Genomic DNA, 17,575 nt, shown 5'->3' on the forward strand with positions numbered 1-17,575 from the left:
AATATGTGTGGGATATAGAAAATGTTTGTTCTTCGAAAAGACAAAGGGTTCTGATTTTTAAAATCCACCCAAGTTTAGAACAGGCATATCCCAACTTGTCCTCTCATAGAATTGAAGAGTTGGAAGGGTCATCTAGTCCAAACCCCTACAATGCAGGAATCTCAACTAAAACATCCATGACAGATGGCCATCCAACCTCTGCTTAAAAACCTCCAAGGAGAAAGAATCTACCACCTTCCAAGGGAATCTGTTCCACTGTGAGAAAGTTCTTCCTGATGTTGGTTCTTTCTTGTAACTTGAATCCATTGGTTCATGTTCTGGAGCAGGAAAAAGCAAGTTGGCTATCTTAACATAGTTTGAAAACACCATCTGAATTTTGTTAAGCTGCAGGGGAAGTGATACCATCAGCTTTGGAAGGAAATTTCCACATGTTGCTTAGCAAAGAGAAGGTTGCTGTTTGATTCAGAAATTCTACAAGGTCTAGTATGCAAATACAATTATGGAAGGAGCTGTGCAGTGACTGTACCTTTCTGTGTCTCCCCCCTAACGTGGCAACTATGTTGTGGCTGGCACCCACAGAACTCTCAAAATTCCAGGTGTGCCCACTGGCCCAGAAACGTGGTTGACCCCTAATTTAACCTATACATGGAAATCTTTCAATCCCATCTCCTTTTGTGAGTATGCAGAATCATGGACTTCAGTCAGCAAACTTTAATCTGTATTTTATTATTCATTTTATAAAAATATGGAAGAAATGTTGCAGGATGCTACTGGCAGTATTACTTCATATTCGGAATTGCATTGCTTTATGGGTTAATTAAAAATATTTTCACATAAGTGACAGATTTCATTAACAATCCTTCATCAATATTTGCATATAAAATGACACATTTTTACTGCTTGCACAGAATGTGCTAAATCTTAAAACACATTTATAGAGTTGTAGATGTGGTTGATGACAACGAGACAAGTAGGCATCTATCTTGTTAGTTGCATATTAAGAGTGATGGCATAACTGAGTGAAATCCAATGGTGTCTGTGCTCAAGAGCAATGGCACTTCACTTAGGTGACCCTCCAGGACAGATTTGGGGAGAGGATAGGGAAGTCCCATTGTGTGAGCAGAAGTGCACTCAGGCAACATTGGATTTTTAGACACAAAACCAACATAGGTTCATCAGATATTAAAAGCTAGTGTTTGATCCAAAGTTTCCCTTCTGACAGAAAAAGCCATTCTCTGATGGACGGATTCCACCTTTAGATCCAATTCATACTCATTCTCCATTGTTATCTTCTCATATATTCCCTGTGGTTGGCATTCCTTGGTCATCTGCTAGTAGCTGCTGATGTGTATAATAAAGATTGTGCCCATGCAGCAGTGCTTCTGTACGCAAGGAGATTTTCTGAAGAAGGGAACAATGGTGGAAAAGAATGAATAAAGTCTGTCAATCCATTTTCGCAGAGCAACAACTGCAACATCAAACAGTCCTCCACTAGATCTTCCTTCACTGGGTGGTGATGGTGGAATTGATGGGTCTCACTGGTTTGGATTACTATTGGCTGTTTTTTTTTTTTAATTCCAGAGATGTGTGGTGGGATTTTTTTCAGCTCAATGGCTGCATTTCCTCATGGGGAACATTCCAGCAGCTGCATGCCAGTAATAGGTGGGCCAGAGGTAAAAGCGGGTGAAATAATGGATACAACTCTTACCTATTTACAGTAGGCTACATACCAGCTATACAAGTCCCACATCTCTCAATCCACATAAATCAGAGGAATTATCACAGTTTAAGGACACATTCTAGCAAGGCAAAAGAACTCAAGTGGGGTATTGAGTAGCAGTGGCGTAGCATGGGTTGTCAGCACCCGGGGCAAGGCAAGTAATTTGCGCCCCCTAACCCGTGGATTTGCACCCCCTAACCCGTGGATTTGCACCCCCTAACCCGTGGATTTGCACCCCCTAACCCGTGGATTTGCGCCCCCTAACCCTAACCCCCAGATGTTGCGCCCGGTGCGGCCGGCCCCCCCTGCACCCCCCACACTACGCCACTGTTGAGTAGGGCTGTGACAAGGACTGGATAGAGAAGCCTTGAGAGCTGTATCTAACCCTCAGGACTGAGGTTCCCCAGCTATGCTACAGATGTACCTGGAGGGATTTTGTTGGAACACTTAAACCAGGGGTGGGATACCCGTGGTCCTCCAGATGTTGCTGAACTCCCATAATATCTGACCTGTGGCCATGTTTGCTGGGGAGGATGGAAGTGGGGAGTCCAGTGTCATCTGGACTTCCTACCTGGCTTAAATAGACATGAACAGATATGGCAAGGCACTAAAGGTGTCCTAATTCTCAAAAAAAGGCTCGTGGTGGGGAATCACCCTTTAAGGGGGAAGGTAGGGTATAAATTCATCATATAGAATAACATTCTGCAGTGCGTAGCAGAAATGAATTTTTTAATGGTTTTCCATCACTAAATCCAGTGATCCATGAGACACTTGTAAAGAAAGGTTTCATGCATTGCTTTGTAATTTGGTATTGGCTCATAAGCAAGGATTTTACTAGGAGCTAAGTGCCCATGCAAGTCAGGAGCTGGCCTCATTATGAGCATAAACTTGACGTTTATCAGTGTATCTGAACCAACCTGAATAAGACATAACAAAACGAAGACCATACATAGGAGCCTTGTTGCCAGAGTCCTTCATGTACACAGTCTTATCTAAAAGATTTACTACCTAGCTGAACTCTTGCTTATATTGAATGGCAAATTGCAAGACTGCATATATTCTTGTCAAGTTCTTTGTGACTACATACATGCCTTGTGTGGATTTTATTTTGAGTCATACTACCAATTGCACTGGGACTTTCAGTGCATATTATACTTTCATTGTATACAGAGTTGGGTTTGTTTTCATAAGCAAGGGAGACAACGCAGACAAAATGTTGTTCTTCATGCTTAAAAACAGATTTCTGAAAAAGGTAATATTGCAAGGCCAGCCTCTGAAAGTAAACTATGCTTGTATGAAGTGTTCTTTTTTCTCTTGTAGCTCAGAAAAACAGCCATTTTAATTTCTGTGCTCCATCTAGTGCACATACTGTCTTAATAGTGGCTATCTAGTGTGCATACTGTCTTTAACAGTGGCCAGTCATGTACGTCAAAGAGGAAGTTTACAGATCAAAAGCCACAAGCTTTTAGCATGGGGTGGTATTTACCTTACACGATTTGCTATGGAAATTCACATTTCATATTATCCCATGAAGTGCCTTCCTTGTTGTGTTAAGCCACCCCCCAAAACTTCAGGATGGTTAAGGATATCTATTATCGCTTAGAAGCTATTCAACTAAAAACTCGCATTGGTTTACCTGGAAGTCACGAATGTAAGTAAGGAAAAAGCTGAGGAAAGAGAAAGCCAAAGACCACTCAGAGACTGTGCTCATGATGTGAAAAGTGTAACCCTGTAGAAGACAAAAACAGATTTCTATGAGAATACATCTTAGTGGTGAAAGATCACTAATAGCAATTAAGTGACTGTCAACAAGTAGTCAAAACAAGAGGGAAGTTTCAGCATGCCCAGGGGAATCCTACAGATTGCAAAAAGGTATGAATTGTTTTTGAAAAGATGAACACTTAAGGGGGCAAACCCTATAAAATCAGCTCATGGATGACTAAGCATGCTCAGTAGGCATAGCCTTTAAAGTAATAGTTGGAAAAGAAAAATGGAACAGATGGGGATGAGTTGAATACTGTATTTAGAGGAAATTAGGATGGGGGGATGAAACCCTGAATGCAAACCACCCTTTTACAACTGGGGATACACTGCAGCATTTTGTTGCAGGTTTCTCTTGTTCCTTCTAAAATAGTCTCATAGATAATAAGTGTATGGAAAGTGTGTTGAGGGCTGATTTTCCCATAGCCACCTATTTGGACAGTACAGTGGTGCCTCGCAAGACGAACGCCTCGCAAAACGAAAAACTCGCAAGACGAAAGAGTTTTCCATTTTGGAGGTGCTTCGCAAAACGAATTTCCCTATGGGCTTGCTTCGCAAGAAGAAAGCCCATAGGGAAATCTCCGTCGGCCTTCAGAAGAGGTCCTGGACCTCTTCTGAAGGCCGGCGGGGGGCAAAAGTTTTTGCTCCCCCCCGCCTGCCTTCCCGGGATAGCGGAGAAGCGCAGCGCGTTTCTCCGCTATCCCGACGGCTTTTGAAGGCAGGCGGCCAGCATTTTCAGATCACCCCGGGACAGCAGAGAAGTCTCAGCTGTCCCGGGGGCTTTTAAAATGCTGGCGGGCGGCAGTGAAGCTTTCGCTGCCGCCCGCCAGCATTTTCAGATCGCCCCGGGACAGCAGAGAAGTCTCCGCTGTCCCGGGGGCTTTTAAAATGCTGGCAGGCGGCAGCGAAGCGTTCACTGCCGCCCGCCAGCATTTTCAGATCGCCCGGGACAGCGGAGAAGTCTCCGCTGTCCTGGGGGCTTTTAAAATGCTGGCAGTCGGGAGGAAAGCCCTCCTGTCCCCGGAGCTTGCGGGGTGGGAGGTGGGGAGAAGGGCTTTTCTTCCCACCGCCAGCCTTCAGAACAGCCTTCTGAAGGCTGGCGGTGGGAAGAAAAGCCCTTGTCCCCCCCCCAGCCTTCAGAAGAGGTCAGGGGACAGACTGTCCCCGGACCTGGTCTGAAGGCGGTTTCCATAGGAACGCATTGATTGATTTTCAATGCATTCCTATGGGAAACCGTGCTTCGCAAGACGAAAAACTCGCAAGAAGAAAAAACTTGCGGAACGAATTAATTTCGTCTTGCGAGGCACCACTGTATACAGAATGGCAGTGAATGAGTTCTGATTTGCGCTCCATACATTTTTGTTGGGTTATTTCCAGGTTCAGAGGCAATAGGCCAGTGAATAACCATGTTAAGGAAGAATGCTACACCATCATCTAGTGCTATGTGAATGAGCCTAGGTTCCTCATTCATATAGCACTAGACACTAGCTATTTCTTTCCCTTAACTGTGGTTTGTCATTTCATCCAAAAAGCTAAGTAAGGTTTGTTAATACTAATTACAGTTAATTTCAAAATAAGCCTCCTTCAAATAAAGATATATTGTGTTAAAGCTAACCATAATGTATTGAACCACAATTCACAGTTCAGACAAAAACAGGCCAGAGTTAAGGAAAGCAAAAGCCTCACTTCCATGTGAAAGGAAGGAAGGGAAACATGCAAGCCTAGGAGGAGGCTACACTTATTCATGTAGCATAATGGGAGGAAACCCTGTTTTAACAAGGCCAACTTTGACCCCCCCTCCGGTGGGTAAAGTCTGGCTCGTGAGCTGGAGAATCTCCATCCCTGCGCTTAAACCATGGTTTAGCACTATAACTGAAGATGGTCAATGCCATTTGCTGAAGAGTAACTGGGGGCTATTACCTTTATACCCTGCTTGTGGGCATCCCACAGACATCTGGCCGACCCAACTGAGCTCTTCTTACACATTTCTCTAGACTGGACTGGCATGAAATGGGCCGCAATATTTATAGAAAATGTGAGAAACACTTGTCTCATATTATTTTTAGGGTTATGTTTGTTAATTTATGTGCTACTTTATCTGGGGGGGCGGACTACTCAAAGGAGCTAGCAAATTGGCAGAAGCTCAGGCAGGGCAACTGTCATGCAATCTGGTTTTTAATTTTCCAGGTACCTTCTGGTTCAAATAGTCAAGCCAACAGTGGGCTTTGAGCTCCCTACATCACCACTGCCTTACTTTTGTATGCCCTGGTAATTTTTTACTGTGACTACTTAGCTGTTTGTTTTTTAGGGTGTGTGCGTGTGTGTGCGTGTGTGTGTGCGTGTGTGTGCGCATAGCTCTCCCTCCCCCCCCCTATATATATGCTACAATGCAGAGAACCAATTTCCATTATGTCTTCAATTTTTCTCATAAGAATATGAAACTTACGTTCTCCTGGGGGTCCCAATGCAGCTTCTGTACTAAACCTGTTCCACACAGGCCACTGTACAAAATGACTGAAGAAATAAACACTTTTAGCAGGTTAAGGAACACCCATGAGGCATATGGAGCACCCTCACTTTACATTCATCCTTGCTTGCCTTTATTTGCTTTTTCTCTGATCTAGGAGCTCTGGTTTATTGGCTGACTCATATCAAGAAATAGAAGAGATATTATTTTTCCTGGTATGGGTCTTCAGTTTTGCTGGTTTCCTCAGTTTGTCCATGTCCTTTAAAAATGTGATAACCATAAACTGACCAAATGCCTCAGCTGAGATTTAGGGAGCAGTCCAAATCCAAGATCTGCCAGGATGAGTGGAGTTTGGAACAGGTGTATCTCTGGGCTAAGCCTAAGCTCAGCCGGCTGAAGACCCTCAGCTTTGCTCAACTGGAGAATACTCTTCCAGCCAGCACTGGAATGAGTCCTGAAAAAGTTGTGTTCTGTGGAGAGGCAGAAGACTTGCCTCTTTTCCAAATTCAGCTCAGTCACATGATTTAACTGCTCAATGGTCAATCTTACTTGCAAAAAGGGTGGTGGAAGACAAACTCTATTTAAAGACTTGTTTTCCCTCTTCAGGCTTGGGCTCACTCAGTCCTACTCCTGAATGGAGTTTGGAATAGGAGTGAATTAACAGCAGCATAATTTACCCCAGTGCAATTAACACTGGCTTCCGACAGGTTTGATTGCTCTCCCCATCAATGCCAAACAGAATATTTTTTTTACCTCTTGTGAAATGTATACCAATATAGTTGAAATTTAGAGACTCACAAATGGATTTCCTTTCAAATACCCCTAACATCTGCTTTGCACTTTCAGCATTTGAGAAACCATTCAACTTTATCTTAGTCATTTATTTACGAAATAGATTTGCAGCCTAGTCCCTATGCAGAGAAGTATGAATACATTCAGCATGTTTTTGAATAGCAGCTGCAGATTGTGATGTGCAGGAAGGGAGGCTAACCATTTCTTTCTGTGCTGCAATCCCTATGAAAATCCCTATGCTTTATTTTTCCTGGGAGGGAGGCTGTAATTGGCACCAGTGGCATCAACGTAATGTTGTTATACAAATATATGATGCAGCTGCATTTTGAATCCTACGTATACTTAAATAAGCATCACAGAACTGGGAAAGATGCATAAAAAGAACAAAAACTATCTGAGGGCTTGAGAACCTTCCATAGAAGGAAAGGCTAGAACATTTAAAACCTTTGCGTTAGGAAAAAAGTCAGCCGGAAGTAAAATACTGGACTAGATCTACCTTTGGTCTGATCAAATAGGGCTCTTCTTATGTTCTTATACTAACACCCACTGAAGTCACAGAGACTTCCAAATAGAACATGGGTGAGTTGAACTGCAGTCTTATGTTCACATTCTACTATTTGAATATAAATTATACATGTTCACTGTTTTAATGACATTTCACCACAAAGGATACTACTCACTATGCTCAATGTACACCACAGCAGAACTGTCAGTCTGATCCAAAAAATGCCCTTTCCATGAATCCCTGGTTGCATCTTGTAAGAAAGAACTGTTTGAACCAGAATGTAAATGGCTCCTATTCCAAACGTGAGACAGGCTCCGGTTACATGCATAGAAAATAAAGTGCTTTTCTGGAGGAAAAGAACACAGGTTTCAAAGCTGGTTTGACCAAGTAATATTTGAAAGCTGAACAATTCAGTCAATAAACTGAGACTTTAGAGGGGTGGCTCCCAAGGAGAGTTCACATTTTCAAAAAAATGTGGTTTGATAGCAAAATCATATACCTATTTCTTACATCTGTCTCCCAGACTTAATTCATGTTTTGTATTTTTTACACTTAAAACATTTTTGCCCTACTCTTTAGTGGAAAATAATAGTTTACATACAAGCTTTTCTCCAGGAAGCTCAAAGTAGCACACATGTGGTTTCCAGATAGTCTCTCACCCAACTACCATAGATATGTCTAGTTTGAAGGTTGCTGCATTATGTGTGTCTAGAACTCTGATAGCACTTTAACCTCAACAACTCTTAGAAGGTTAGGCTGAGAGACTGCAACCAGCCCAATGCCATCCAATAAGCTTTGTGCCTGAGCATTTCATTTCATTTCTTAGACTTATCAGTCACTTGTCACCTGAATATCTCCCAAGAGGCTTACAGCAAAAAAGGCAAGTTGCTTAACAAATCATGTGTAAATATTGAAATTCACACCAATAAAACTAAACAGCACTAATTGCTACTACGTAAATGTACAGCAAGGTCATGGCAATCGTACAATTGTGGCCTGACAACCAAAGCCCAATTGTAAACACAAACCTATTATCAGATGAAAAATTGTGTTTCATGTGCATTCACTACCCAAATTTATGCTGGAAGACAATCAATAGGTCCAGACAATCTCTGGAGAAAAAAAAAAAGCCTATCATATCCTATATTCCAAAACAATTAAAGATGAAGTACAAACCTGGAAGTTTGCAATGATGCAAAGCCCAAAGCAACTAACTGTTCCTAACACAAAGCCAGCTTTATTTAACTTGAAGATCTTGGGGTTGTCAGGATTCAAAGCATCAACTTGTTTGTATCGGACATACATGGTTGCCATGCCTGTGAATCCAAATACAGCACAGTAAGACTATGGTATAAAAGACTGCCATTGGAAGAAGCCAAGTATAATTGGTGGCCACCTAAAACTAGCTGCCAGGTACTCAAAATACAATAGGAGGGAAGAAAGTCTGTGAATGCAGCCCTGAGGGCAGATGAATTTTACTTATATGATGTATTATTTTAGAGTAGCCATGTTAGTATGTTGCAGCAAAAAGAACAAAGATTATCATGGCATCTTTAAAAGACTTAACAAATTGATTAGGGTAGAAGCTTTCATGGATTGTTCATTTTGTTAGATGCATGAAGTATTCTCCTGAGTTATAGGGATATATTCACATGGTTTTGCAGGAGCAAAACTGTAAACAGTATGGTCAGAAGGAAATGAAATACAGGAAGCACAAAACAGTGATAATCATATATTAAGAGAGAAAATTCACAAACAGTTGTTTATAACAAACATCCTGGCATTGGTATGGCTATTAACTATGTAGTATCTCAAGACCCTTTGTCTTACACCTTAACGCATTTGTAAGTTTTTAAGCTGTCACAAGATTCTGTGTCATATACAATTACTTGTCTACTATGAGACAGGCAGATTTAGCAGGATTATTTATGGAATAATGAATAGTCAATAATCATATTGCCACCTGTATTTGCCATGGAAATCTTTAAGAACAGTTGTTGTGGTGTCCTTGTCTCGCTTCCATCAGTGCACCTTTTCCACATGACAAGGGCATCTCAATAGCTATGCTACAGAGACAGAATTCTTTCCCTCTGGAGTCTCACAAAGCCTAAGTCTAAGCATCTTTCAGAAGCCTAGGATTCTTCGCCCCCGTACTTACCCAAAAGAGCGGCAATGTTTAACATTATCCCAAACAAACATCTTTCAGGGGGTGTTGTTCCTGTGTCACTGAAAGAAAAGCAATGTAAGATACAGTGACTCTAAAACTCACCAAATGGGAGACATTTAAATTTTTAAATACCAGTTTGTAAGTATCAAGAATAAGCAGTAGATGAAGAAAAAATACAACTATCAAAAGGGAAGCAACCAAAAACAAATCCATGCCCATGAAGTACTTGAGGCACGACTCATTTGGTTTTTGTATTATTTCAAAATGCATGGAGTAAGTTTTTAATGCTTTAATGTTTTTATTAAATGTTTTTATTAAAAGAACAAGTTTTTTAAAGACTTATAAAAGGTTGTTTGCCAAATACAGAGCCTTTCTCTATCTATCTATCTATCTATCTATCTATCTATCTATCTATCATCTATCTATCTATTTATAATAGCCAGCTATGCATGGCTAAAGTTTACCAATGTCTGACAAATTTTCTGACTCCAAGTCATTTAAGAATTTCAATACTTGAATAATGGCAAAGTTCTAAAAAGCAAAGTGCAGTCTTATCAGGCTGCCTATATGCTATCTCTATGTATTCATTCAGAAACACAGACCTTCACCCCCACCCACTTGCAAATTATCTGCTGAAAATATTTGCTAGTAATCCTTTCTCTTGCTTACAGCATGCTGGATCTCTGATTTTTAACACTGCCCAGTGAATTACATAAGGCAGGAGCAGGGAACCTCAGGCTGGCAGGCCAAATGTGGCCCTTGGAGCTCTCCCTAGGCCACAACACCTCACCGGCCTTGCTTCACACCCCAACAATTTTTGCCGGGCTAGGATGTGGCCATGTATTCTGATAATGCCTCTTGCTTTTCTGTATGGAGATACAGAGGAAGAAGAAGAAGAGTTTGGATTTGATATCCCGCCTTTCACTCCCTTTAAGGAGTCTCAAAGCGGCTAACATTTTCCTTTCCCTTCCTCCCCCACAACAAACACTCTGTGAGGTGAGTGGGGCTGAGAGACTTCAGAGAAGTGTGACTAGCCCAAGGTCACCCAGCAGCTGCATGTGGAGGAGCGGAGACACAAACCCGGTTCCCCAGATTACGAGACTACCACTCTTAACCACTACACCACACTGGGGTGTATGAGTATGTGCAGAAACTAGCCTTTCATTGCTCAGCCTCTAGTTCAGCCTAACACTAGCAGGTGGTCCTTGAAAGGTTGCCCAAAAGGGGATGCAGCCCCAGAACTGAAAAAAGGTTCCCTGACATCAGGCATGACAAGGCCTAGAAATGGATAGCTCAGTTGGTGAGAGCATGGTGCTGATAACACTAAGGTTGCAGGTTCGATTCCTGTATGGGAAAGCTGCATATTCCTGCATTGCAGGAGGTTGGACTAAATGATCCTCTGGATCCCATTCAACTCTGCAATTCTATGATTCTAAGGTTTATCTACCACCCCAGACATAAGGCATTACAAATAATGAAGTAAGGACCTTGAAAACATATGAAAGGAGAGAGTGTTCATATCAGCAATATTATTTTTCTTCATCTGAACACATTAGATTACCTTTTTCTATAGTACTAATATTATTTATTTATATTATTTATTCATCTTTATATTTATATGCCCCATTTCCTCCATGGAGCTCATGGTGGAGTGCATGGTGCTCCCACTTCCTCATTTTATCCTCACAAGCACACTGTGAGGTAGTGGAGGTTGAGAGGCAGTGACTCTGCAACACTTCGCCCCACCACCACCCCACAACAGTTTTCTTGTAAAAATGTATACTTATCCAATGGCATTTAAAACTATATATTTAATTAAAACAGTAAGAAGCTCTTATGGATGTTTGGTTACAAGCAATATATGCATCATAGGAAAGAGATCTAACTGACCTGCTCTAGGACCTGTAGCTGGCATGTTAATGGAGAAAATGGATAACTCGGATGCAGGTTTCTCCCTGCCTCTTGGTTTCCAGTGATCACAGCAGCTACACCCACATTGCCTGGGAATAGCCAAATAGGAATCTGTATCTTAGTCAAAATGTGTATGCGGTTTATTACAGCTGCAGATTCTTGCAGTCTCCTATAGTTAAAACATGGCTGCAGGCAAGTTATAACCTATAACCATTTATTGATTTTGCCATACTCCTCTGTAAGGAATTGGGAAGTATACAAACTTCACCGTCCAGCAAAGCCGAGGGGAGAGGAACAAGTTTTTCATCATTGTTAGATAGAAATGAAATAACTTTAAATTGGTATGCATATGACTTTTTAAAAATTAGGAGTTCCACACCCCCCAAAGGGGGAGTGCTTTCCTATGCAGTGATCTTTTGTTATACAGTGGTACCTCTGGTTACAAACTTAATTCATTCTGGAGGTCTGTTCTTAAGCTGAAACCGTTCTTCTTCTGAAGGGCGCTTTCGCTAATGGGGCCTCCTGCCATGCGCATGCTTCTGGTGCGCGATTTCTGTTCACATCCTGGGACAAAGTTCACAACCAGGAGCAGCTACTTCCAGGTTAGCGGAGCTTGTAACCTGAAGCGTTTGTAACCAGAAGCGTCCATAACCAGAGGTACCGCTGTATGTAACAATGCAATAGTAAAAGTCTTACTGACCTGATGTAGGGCACCAAAGGGTCAACATGATGTAAGACGACTGCAGTAATGTATGAGAACACAAAGGAAGCAGATGTCCAAATAACGAGGGCAGAAGGCAAGATGCTCAGACCTTGCTGAAACCACCACATTTCAAAATCATCTTCCAAGTTCAAACACTGAAGAATGAAGAGATACCATTAACTATGTTTTCTCTTCCCCTGCCTTGCCATTGAAAGCAAACAATTCTTTTCGTATGCAGTCTTCTTTGTGTTTAGAAACACACCCAGGCAAACAATTTTACTGACTCAAGACTTTTGTCCCGAGAGATTAGCTTGTTTCACTTTCCGTGCCTGCACTGCAATACCAACACAAACCAGGAAACAGAAAGTTACTGCAATACAGAAGCTGAATGGAAACTAGAAAGCAGAAATGTATTTTGAATATGTGCAAGACTAATTTTTTTTTTTTTAGAAAAAGGAGATGGGGGCATGGGAAAGAATCTAATAAACAGGGTCAAATCTTCCTAGTTTTCTTGGCTGTTTTATCTCTTGGCAGAGATATAAAAATGATCACTGTTTTACCAATTATGTGCAATATCGTAAAAGCATAAAAGAGATGGATGGCATGACAACAAATTCCACATACAGTGAAAAATAATCTTCTAATAAACAATGGGAACATATGAAAACCTGCATAACTGTTAAGAGGATTTAAAAAAAATCAAGTACCATGACTAAAGACTGGAAATAAACACATTAGAAAAGAGCAATTATTGTTTCCAAGACAGGAGCAGACTGATACTACTTGGAATAACCTGGGTCAATCTCCACCTAAAGTTGGAGAAAAAATATGGGCATTGTAAAAGTGGGGTCCTTTTTTATCTAACTGTGAGCATAACTTCATGTTTACACAGTAACAACAGCAATCCCAGCCTTAGATATTGGTTTATCCAGCTAATGCTGCTCAGATTTCTGCTTAAAAATGGACAACACAGTGTAGGGGAGCATCACTGGGCTTGAAAAGAATGCAGCTCTTCCTTTCTACACTCCATTATTTGGTAATGTGCTGGAACCATCTAGCTTTACCCTTAATATTCTTCTGAATCTGTTCCAAGCTCTGAAACGGGGGTCAGCAACCTTTTTCAGCTGTGGGCCGGTCCACCGTCCCTCAGACCATGTGGTGGGCCGGACTATATTTTGAAAAAAATAATGAACAAATTCCTATGCCCCACAAATAACCCATAGATGCATTTTAAATAAAAGCACACGTTCTACTTATGTAAAAACACCAGGCAGGACCCACAAATAATCCAGAGGTGCGTTTTAAATAAAAGGACACATTCTACTCATGTAAAAGCACACTGATTCCCAGGCCACCCACAGGCCAGGTTGAGAAGGCGATTGGGCCACATCTGGCCCATGGACCTTAGGTTGCCTACCCCTGCTCTAAAAATTTTTGTAAGAATATTAATTTTAATATTACCAGCATGCTGTTTTTATTTATCCAAGATAAGAATTTAAACAGGGAATCCAATTCATTCCTGTTTGAAGCCTTTCCACTGCTATGTATTTTTTAGAGTAAACGATAGTTGAATAGCACTGGACACTGCTAATTGATGGTAGGGACTATTTAACAAATGGGACTATTTAACATTTCTTAAGCATTAACAGTGGGGGGGCTCTATATGGGCCTCTGACTATTCTCAGATACTGATACTTCTGCACAAAGGCTACGTAATTCCTTTAGATGAGAAAAGCATATATTATTGGATTCCTCATATCCCGCAGCAGCAGGTGTCCCACAGAAAAAGAGTTAACACATTCAGCACCAGAGACAGAGAACATTCAGAAGACCTGTAACATGGTTGTGCTTTCCTGGATTTCAAACCATAGATTGTAGGTAGATGTGTTCAATTTCCAAATTCATACAAGTACATGAAAATGTGGTACATGGCATTGTGGGCAGAATTCAGTTTGCTGAGAGCCTCACCTTTCATTTTAAAAAGTGTTTCCTTCCCTTGTGGTTGTAAAAATAGGACACAAAGTATGTGAGCAATACATGATGAGTCTCAGGTGGGAGGAGGAGTATTTCCGGGGGGGGGGGCAGAGTTTTAATGCCTTGCATGGATCTTTACACTTCTCCATAAGAGGTCGAAGCGGACTACATTCTAATCTGAATAAATTATATAGATTAAAGAATTAAAGAGTTTAACACAGCCACAGAATTACTCTAATAGTGAACATGGAAATCTTCTCAGCGGCTATTCCAGGAGGTCACCAGTTATATAACTTTTAAAAATTAGTACTTTAATTTGTTTTCCCCTTCCCTTTCCACTCCTTTTCCTTTACTATCATGTCTACTGTAAACATTTGGGCAGTTTTTTAGTAAACGTGCATCACTTTAAAGTGTTAGAAGTTGTATAAATTATAAAGTAGTAACAGAAACAATTAGAACTTGGCTTAGGTCTTATCCTATCCCCCTATTTGCTTTTCATATCAGCACTCTACTTTGTCAGGGCCACTGACCCCAGGTTACAATGGTGAAACCTGCTCTTTGACTTTGATCTGATGCACCTATCTAAGGGCGGGAATATATGTTGCAAACACATAATATCCATAGCAAAACTTGAGAACTGCTTTCCAAAGGGAAAAACTAGATGCAGGAGAAAGATTTGAAGCAGAGAAATGGTGAGGTAAGGGGAAAGGGGCTGTTAAAACCTCTCTCTACCTACCACTTATCCACTCCACACCAATCACCCTTCATTCAAAGCCACATTTCCTTCCCCCAGGTTTCCATACACTTGCATGCAAAATGTAGCCAGGTCCTAAATATGGCAGTTTCTCTTTTAACCATCCTGTGAACTCCAACCACATAGCTTTGGATATTTTGTATTTTGAAAATACTAGGAATCCTGAGAGCTCACTGACAATTGGATCTATTGGGAACAGAACACAAATCCTCACTTTCCCACAATGGAAAATCCTCACATATCCTTAGGTATGGCATTCTAGTTTGGCAAATAAGCTCCGACCCTTTCTGCTGCCAACACTTGGACTCAAGAGCCTATTAATTCTATGAAGAGCAGGATGTCCATTCACAAAAATACTGGTCATACCACCTACCAAAAACACTTATCATCAGCTGGAACTGTCAAATGCAACTACAATTTTTACCATTGTGTGGTGAAAGGTTTATTCTAGCTGGAGTACTTGATCATTACACTTGATATGCTGAAGCCACAGGAGTACTGTGCATGCTGTTTTTAGCTCACAAAGTCTAACTAGAAAGTAATCAGGGACCATAGCACAACTCTTTGGCTGTAGTGGGTACTACTAAACTACTTCCCCATGCATCCCACAGCTTAGCAATACAACTCATAAGGAAAACAGTTGTATGTAGGATGTAGCTTAAATCAACTACGGTATGCACAGAGCGCCAACCAGGATCAGATTCTCAGTGTCTATGATAAAACTCCCAATTCTGTTGGGTAAAGGAAAGTTTAGGGTACAGGAAAGTTTAGTTATTGGGAATAGCGGCAGGATTTTATCATTTTAAACTGTTTATAAAGTTTCTATATTGTAAGGCTTCTGGGGCTCCACATTGGGCATAAATCTGATAAAATAAATATTTTATTTTCCCTGAAATAAGTATGACACACACAACATAGAGTGGAGCTGCAGGTGTTAATGCAGATTTCAAGATACGGGAGATAGATTCTGATGAATGTGGATGTGTCCGACTCTATGAAAAAGGAAAATTAGGAGTTTCTGAAACTAGTTGCAGATAAAAAATACTGATGAGCTCTGGCAGTAGGTCACATGCCATTCATGAGAAAGGGTTGCAACATTTGGGACATTTTCATTTAGAGAAAGGCAAGTAAGAGGTGCCATGGTGGAGAGAAAAGTTTACTTCCTCTCTCGTAACACTGGAATTTGTGGACATCCAGTGAAGCTGAAAGTTGGAAGATTCAGAGCAAAAGAAGTACTGTACTTATTCATGTGGCACATAATTAAACTATGGAACTCACTCGCACAAGAGGTAGTGATGGCCGCCAACTTGGATGGCTTTTAAAAAAGGATTGGACAAATTAATGGGGAATAAAGCTATCAATGACTACCAACCATAATGCCTATGCTCTGCTTCCATGGTCAGAAAAGTATCCTTCTGAGTACCAGTTGCTGCAAACTACAGGAGGGCAGAGTGCTCTTATGTTCAGGTCTTGCTTTTGGGTTTTCCACAGGTATATAGCTGGCCACTGTGAGAGAAAGTTTCTTTAGTTACCTCCCATTTTTCTTTCTTGTTGGAATTGTCTGCATTTGCACCTTCAATATTTCACTTTTAAGAAACATCCATCCATTTTTGACTCTCATCTCTTTGAGTATTTCAGACTATGGGATCTCACCTGCATCTTTAAGTTACAATGGATAAAAATTAAACTCCTTTTCAACATTAAAAGCTGCAGTATTTAAGCTGTAGATCTATGGTAGGAAATTTGGTTTCTGAACGTTCCATGGCTCCCAGATTTTAATTTAAACTGATGTTGCTACTATTTTACTCTTCCTCCTCAGCTATTTCATTGGTTCAAAACAAGAAAAAATGCTACAAGAAAAAAAAGATTTGTGGCTTTTTAGTCAATAAAGACAGCTTCAAGCTGGACATGACTGCAGAACATAGCACAGAGCTAATGCCCTACCCTCTAAGAGTGCAAAGAAGGACTCTTCCCAGCACAGTCATTCGATTACAAAGCAGAGCCCAACTAATTTAGGAGACACAAAAAAAGCCTTCATTGGGACAAACAAAGGCATAGTCATAATGATAATTTCGTCTTCTCAAATGCAGGAAGTCATACCTCAAATGAGAACGTCTTAACGTTTGCATCAAAAAAAGCTACCAGAAAGTTACCATTCTCGGGCAAAAGAAAAAACCCCTGAAAAATAAACACTCTTACCAGCCATCAGCTCTCTTTAGGCTGAGAAAGGGGACAACAGCAGTTGCTACCTCTCCTTCCACTTTCCCGACTCGTGTGCCTTTAACAGCTACCAGAAGTTCAAACGGGGGGGGGTATTCTGCGTATGGGGCTGTGTTTAATGGGGAAACTAAATCCGTTGAACGTCTGCCTGTCATACGGCTGTTAAAGCCACAGTCCTTCCCTCCCTCTCTCTCGGGGCGGGGAGAAGGTGCCCTTGGCACGGAAGAGTCGTTTTCATGCGACCCTCCTGAGGAGGAGGAGGAGGAGGAGGAAGGCGGGAGGCAGGCGCGCTCCCTTTCCCCGCCCGCGGCACCTGAGGTGACCCTGTCCCCCTCACGCCAAAGTACACACTTTGATATTCGACCCTCCAGGGAGGTGTTAATTTACCGTCTCGCTCTCTCCCTCATCTCGCTGCTCCAGCCGCCTCCTCTCTGAGGGGGGAGCAGCGAAAGGGCGGACGCGAGAGGAGGAAACGGGTCAGGGGCGGGCGCGCGCGACGCTCCCTCCTCCCTCAGCCAACCCCCGCCTTCCCTTCCAGGCGCGTCCCTGGAGCCAGCCAAGCAGCCTGCCGCCGGCCCGCGCACGCTCCCGCCGGCTCCCC

General features: G+C 41.7%; 1 protein-coding gene across 5 annotated transcripts; it reads right to left on the minus strand.

Moving 5' to 3' along the window:
* Positions 1-706: 706 nt before the first annotated feature.
* DRAM2 (DNA damage regulated autophagy modulator 2) lies at positions 707-17,444 on the minus strand. Of its 5 annotated transcripts, XM_053393739.1 has the most exons (9): positions 17,362-17,443; positions 16,287-16,413; positions 12,024-12,181; positions 9,404-9,471; positions 8,422-8,561; positions 7,414-7,591; positions 5,928-6,010; positions 3,357-3,449; positions 707-1,401 (listed from the first exon to the last, which is right to left on the minus strand). In XM_053393739.1, exons 3-9 carry the CDS (start codon positions 12,152-12,154, stop codon positions 1,294-1,296), a joined length of 801 nt encoding a protein of 266 aa, XP_053249714.1. In that variant the 5' UTR covers positions 12,155-12,181; positions 16,287-16,413; positions 17,362-17,443; the 3' UTR covers positions 707-1,293. The 5 variants fall into 5 exon arrangements, with proteins under 5 accessions (XP_053249714.1, XP_053249713.1, XP_053249717.1 ...); XM_053393738.1 differs by lacking the exon at positions 16,287-16,413 and having other exon boundaries at positions 17,362-17,444; XM_053393742.1 differs by lacking the exons at positions 16,287-16,413; positions 17,362-17,443 and adding an exon at positions 17,326-17,349.
* Positions 17,445-17,575: the final 131 nt, after the last annotated feature.

The sequence above is a fragment of the Podarcis raffonei genome, chromosome 6, assembly GCF_027172205.1.
Source record: "Podarcis raffonei isolate rPodRaf1 chromosome 6, rPodRaf1.pri, whole genome shotgun sequence".
Taxonomy (NCBI): Eukaryota; Metazoa; Chordata; class Lepidosauria; order Squamata; family Lacertidae; genus Podarcis; species Podarcis raffonei.

Excerpts from the sequence above, each read along its gene's own strand:
- DRAM2 (XM_053393738.1), bottom strand. The coding sequence starts at position 12,154 with ATGTGGTGGTTTCAGCAAGGTCTGAGCATCTTGCCTTCTGCCCTCGTT. Across the intron at positions 7,592-8,421 it reads GCATCATTGCAAACTTCCAG|AAAAGCACTTTATTTTCTAT; the intron begins GTTTGTACTTCA and ends CTTTTCCTCCAG. Across the intron at positions 3,450-5,927 it reads ATTGGGACCCCCAGGAGAAC|GGTTACACTTTTCACATCAT; the intron begins GTAAGTTTCATA and ends TGTCTTCTACAG.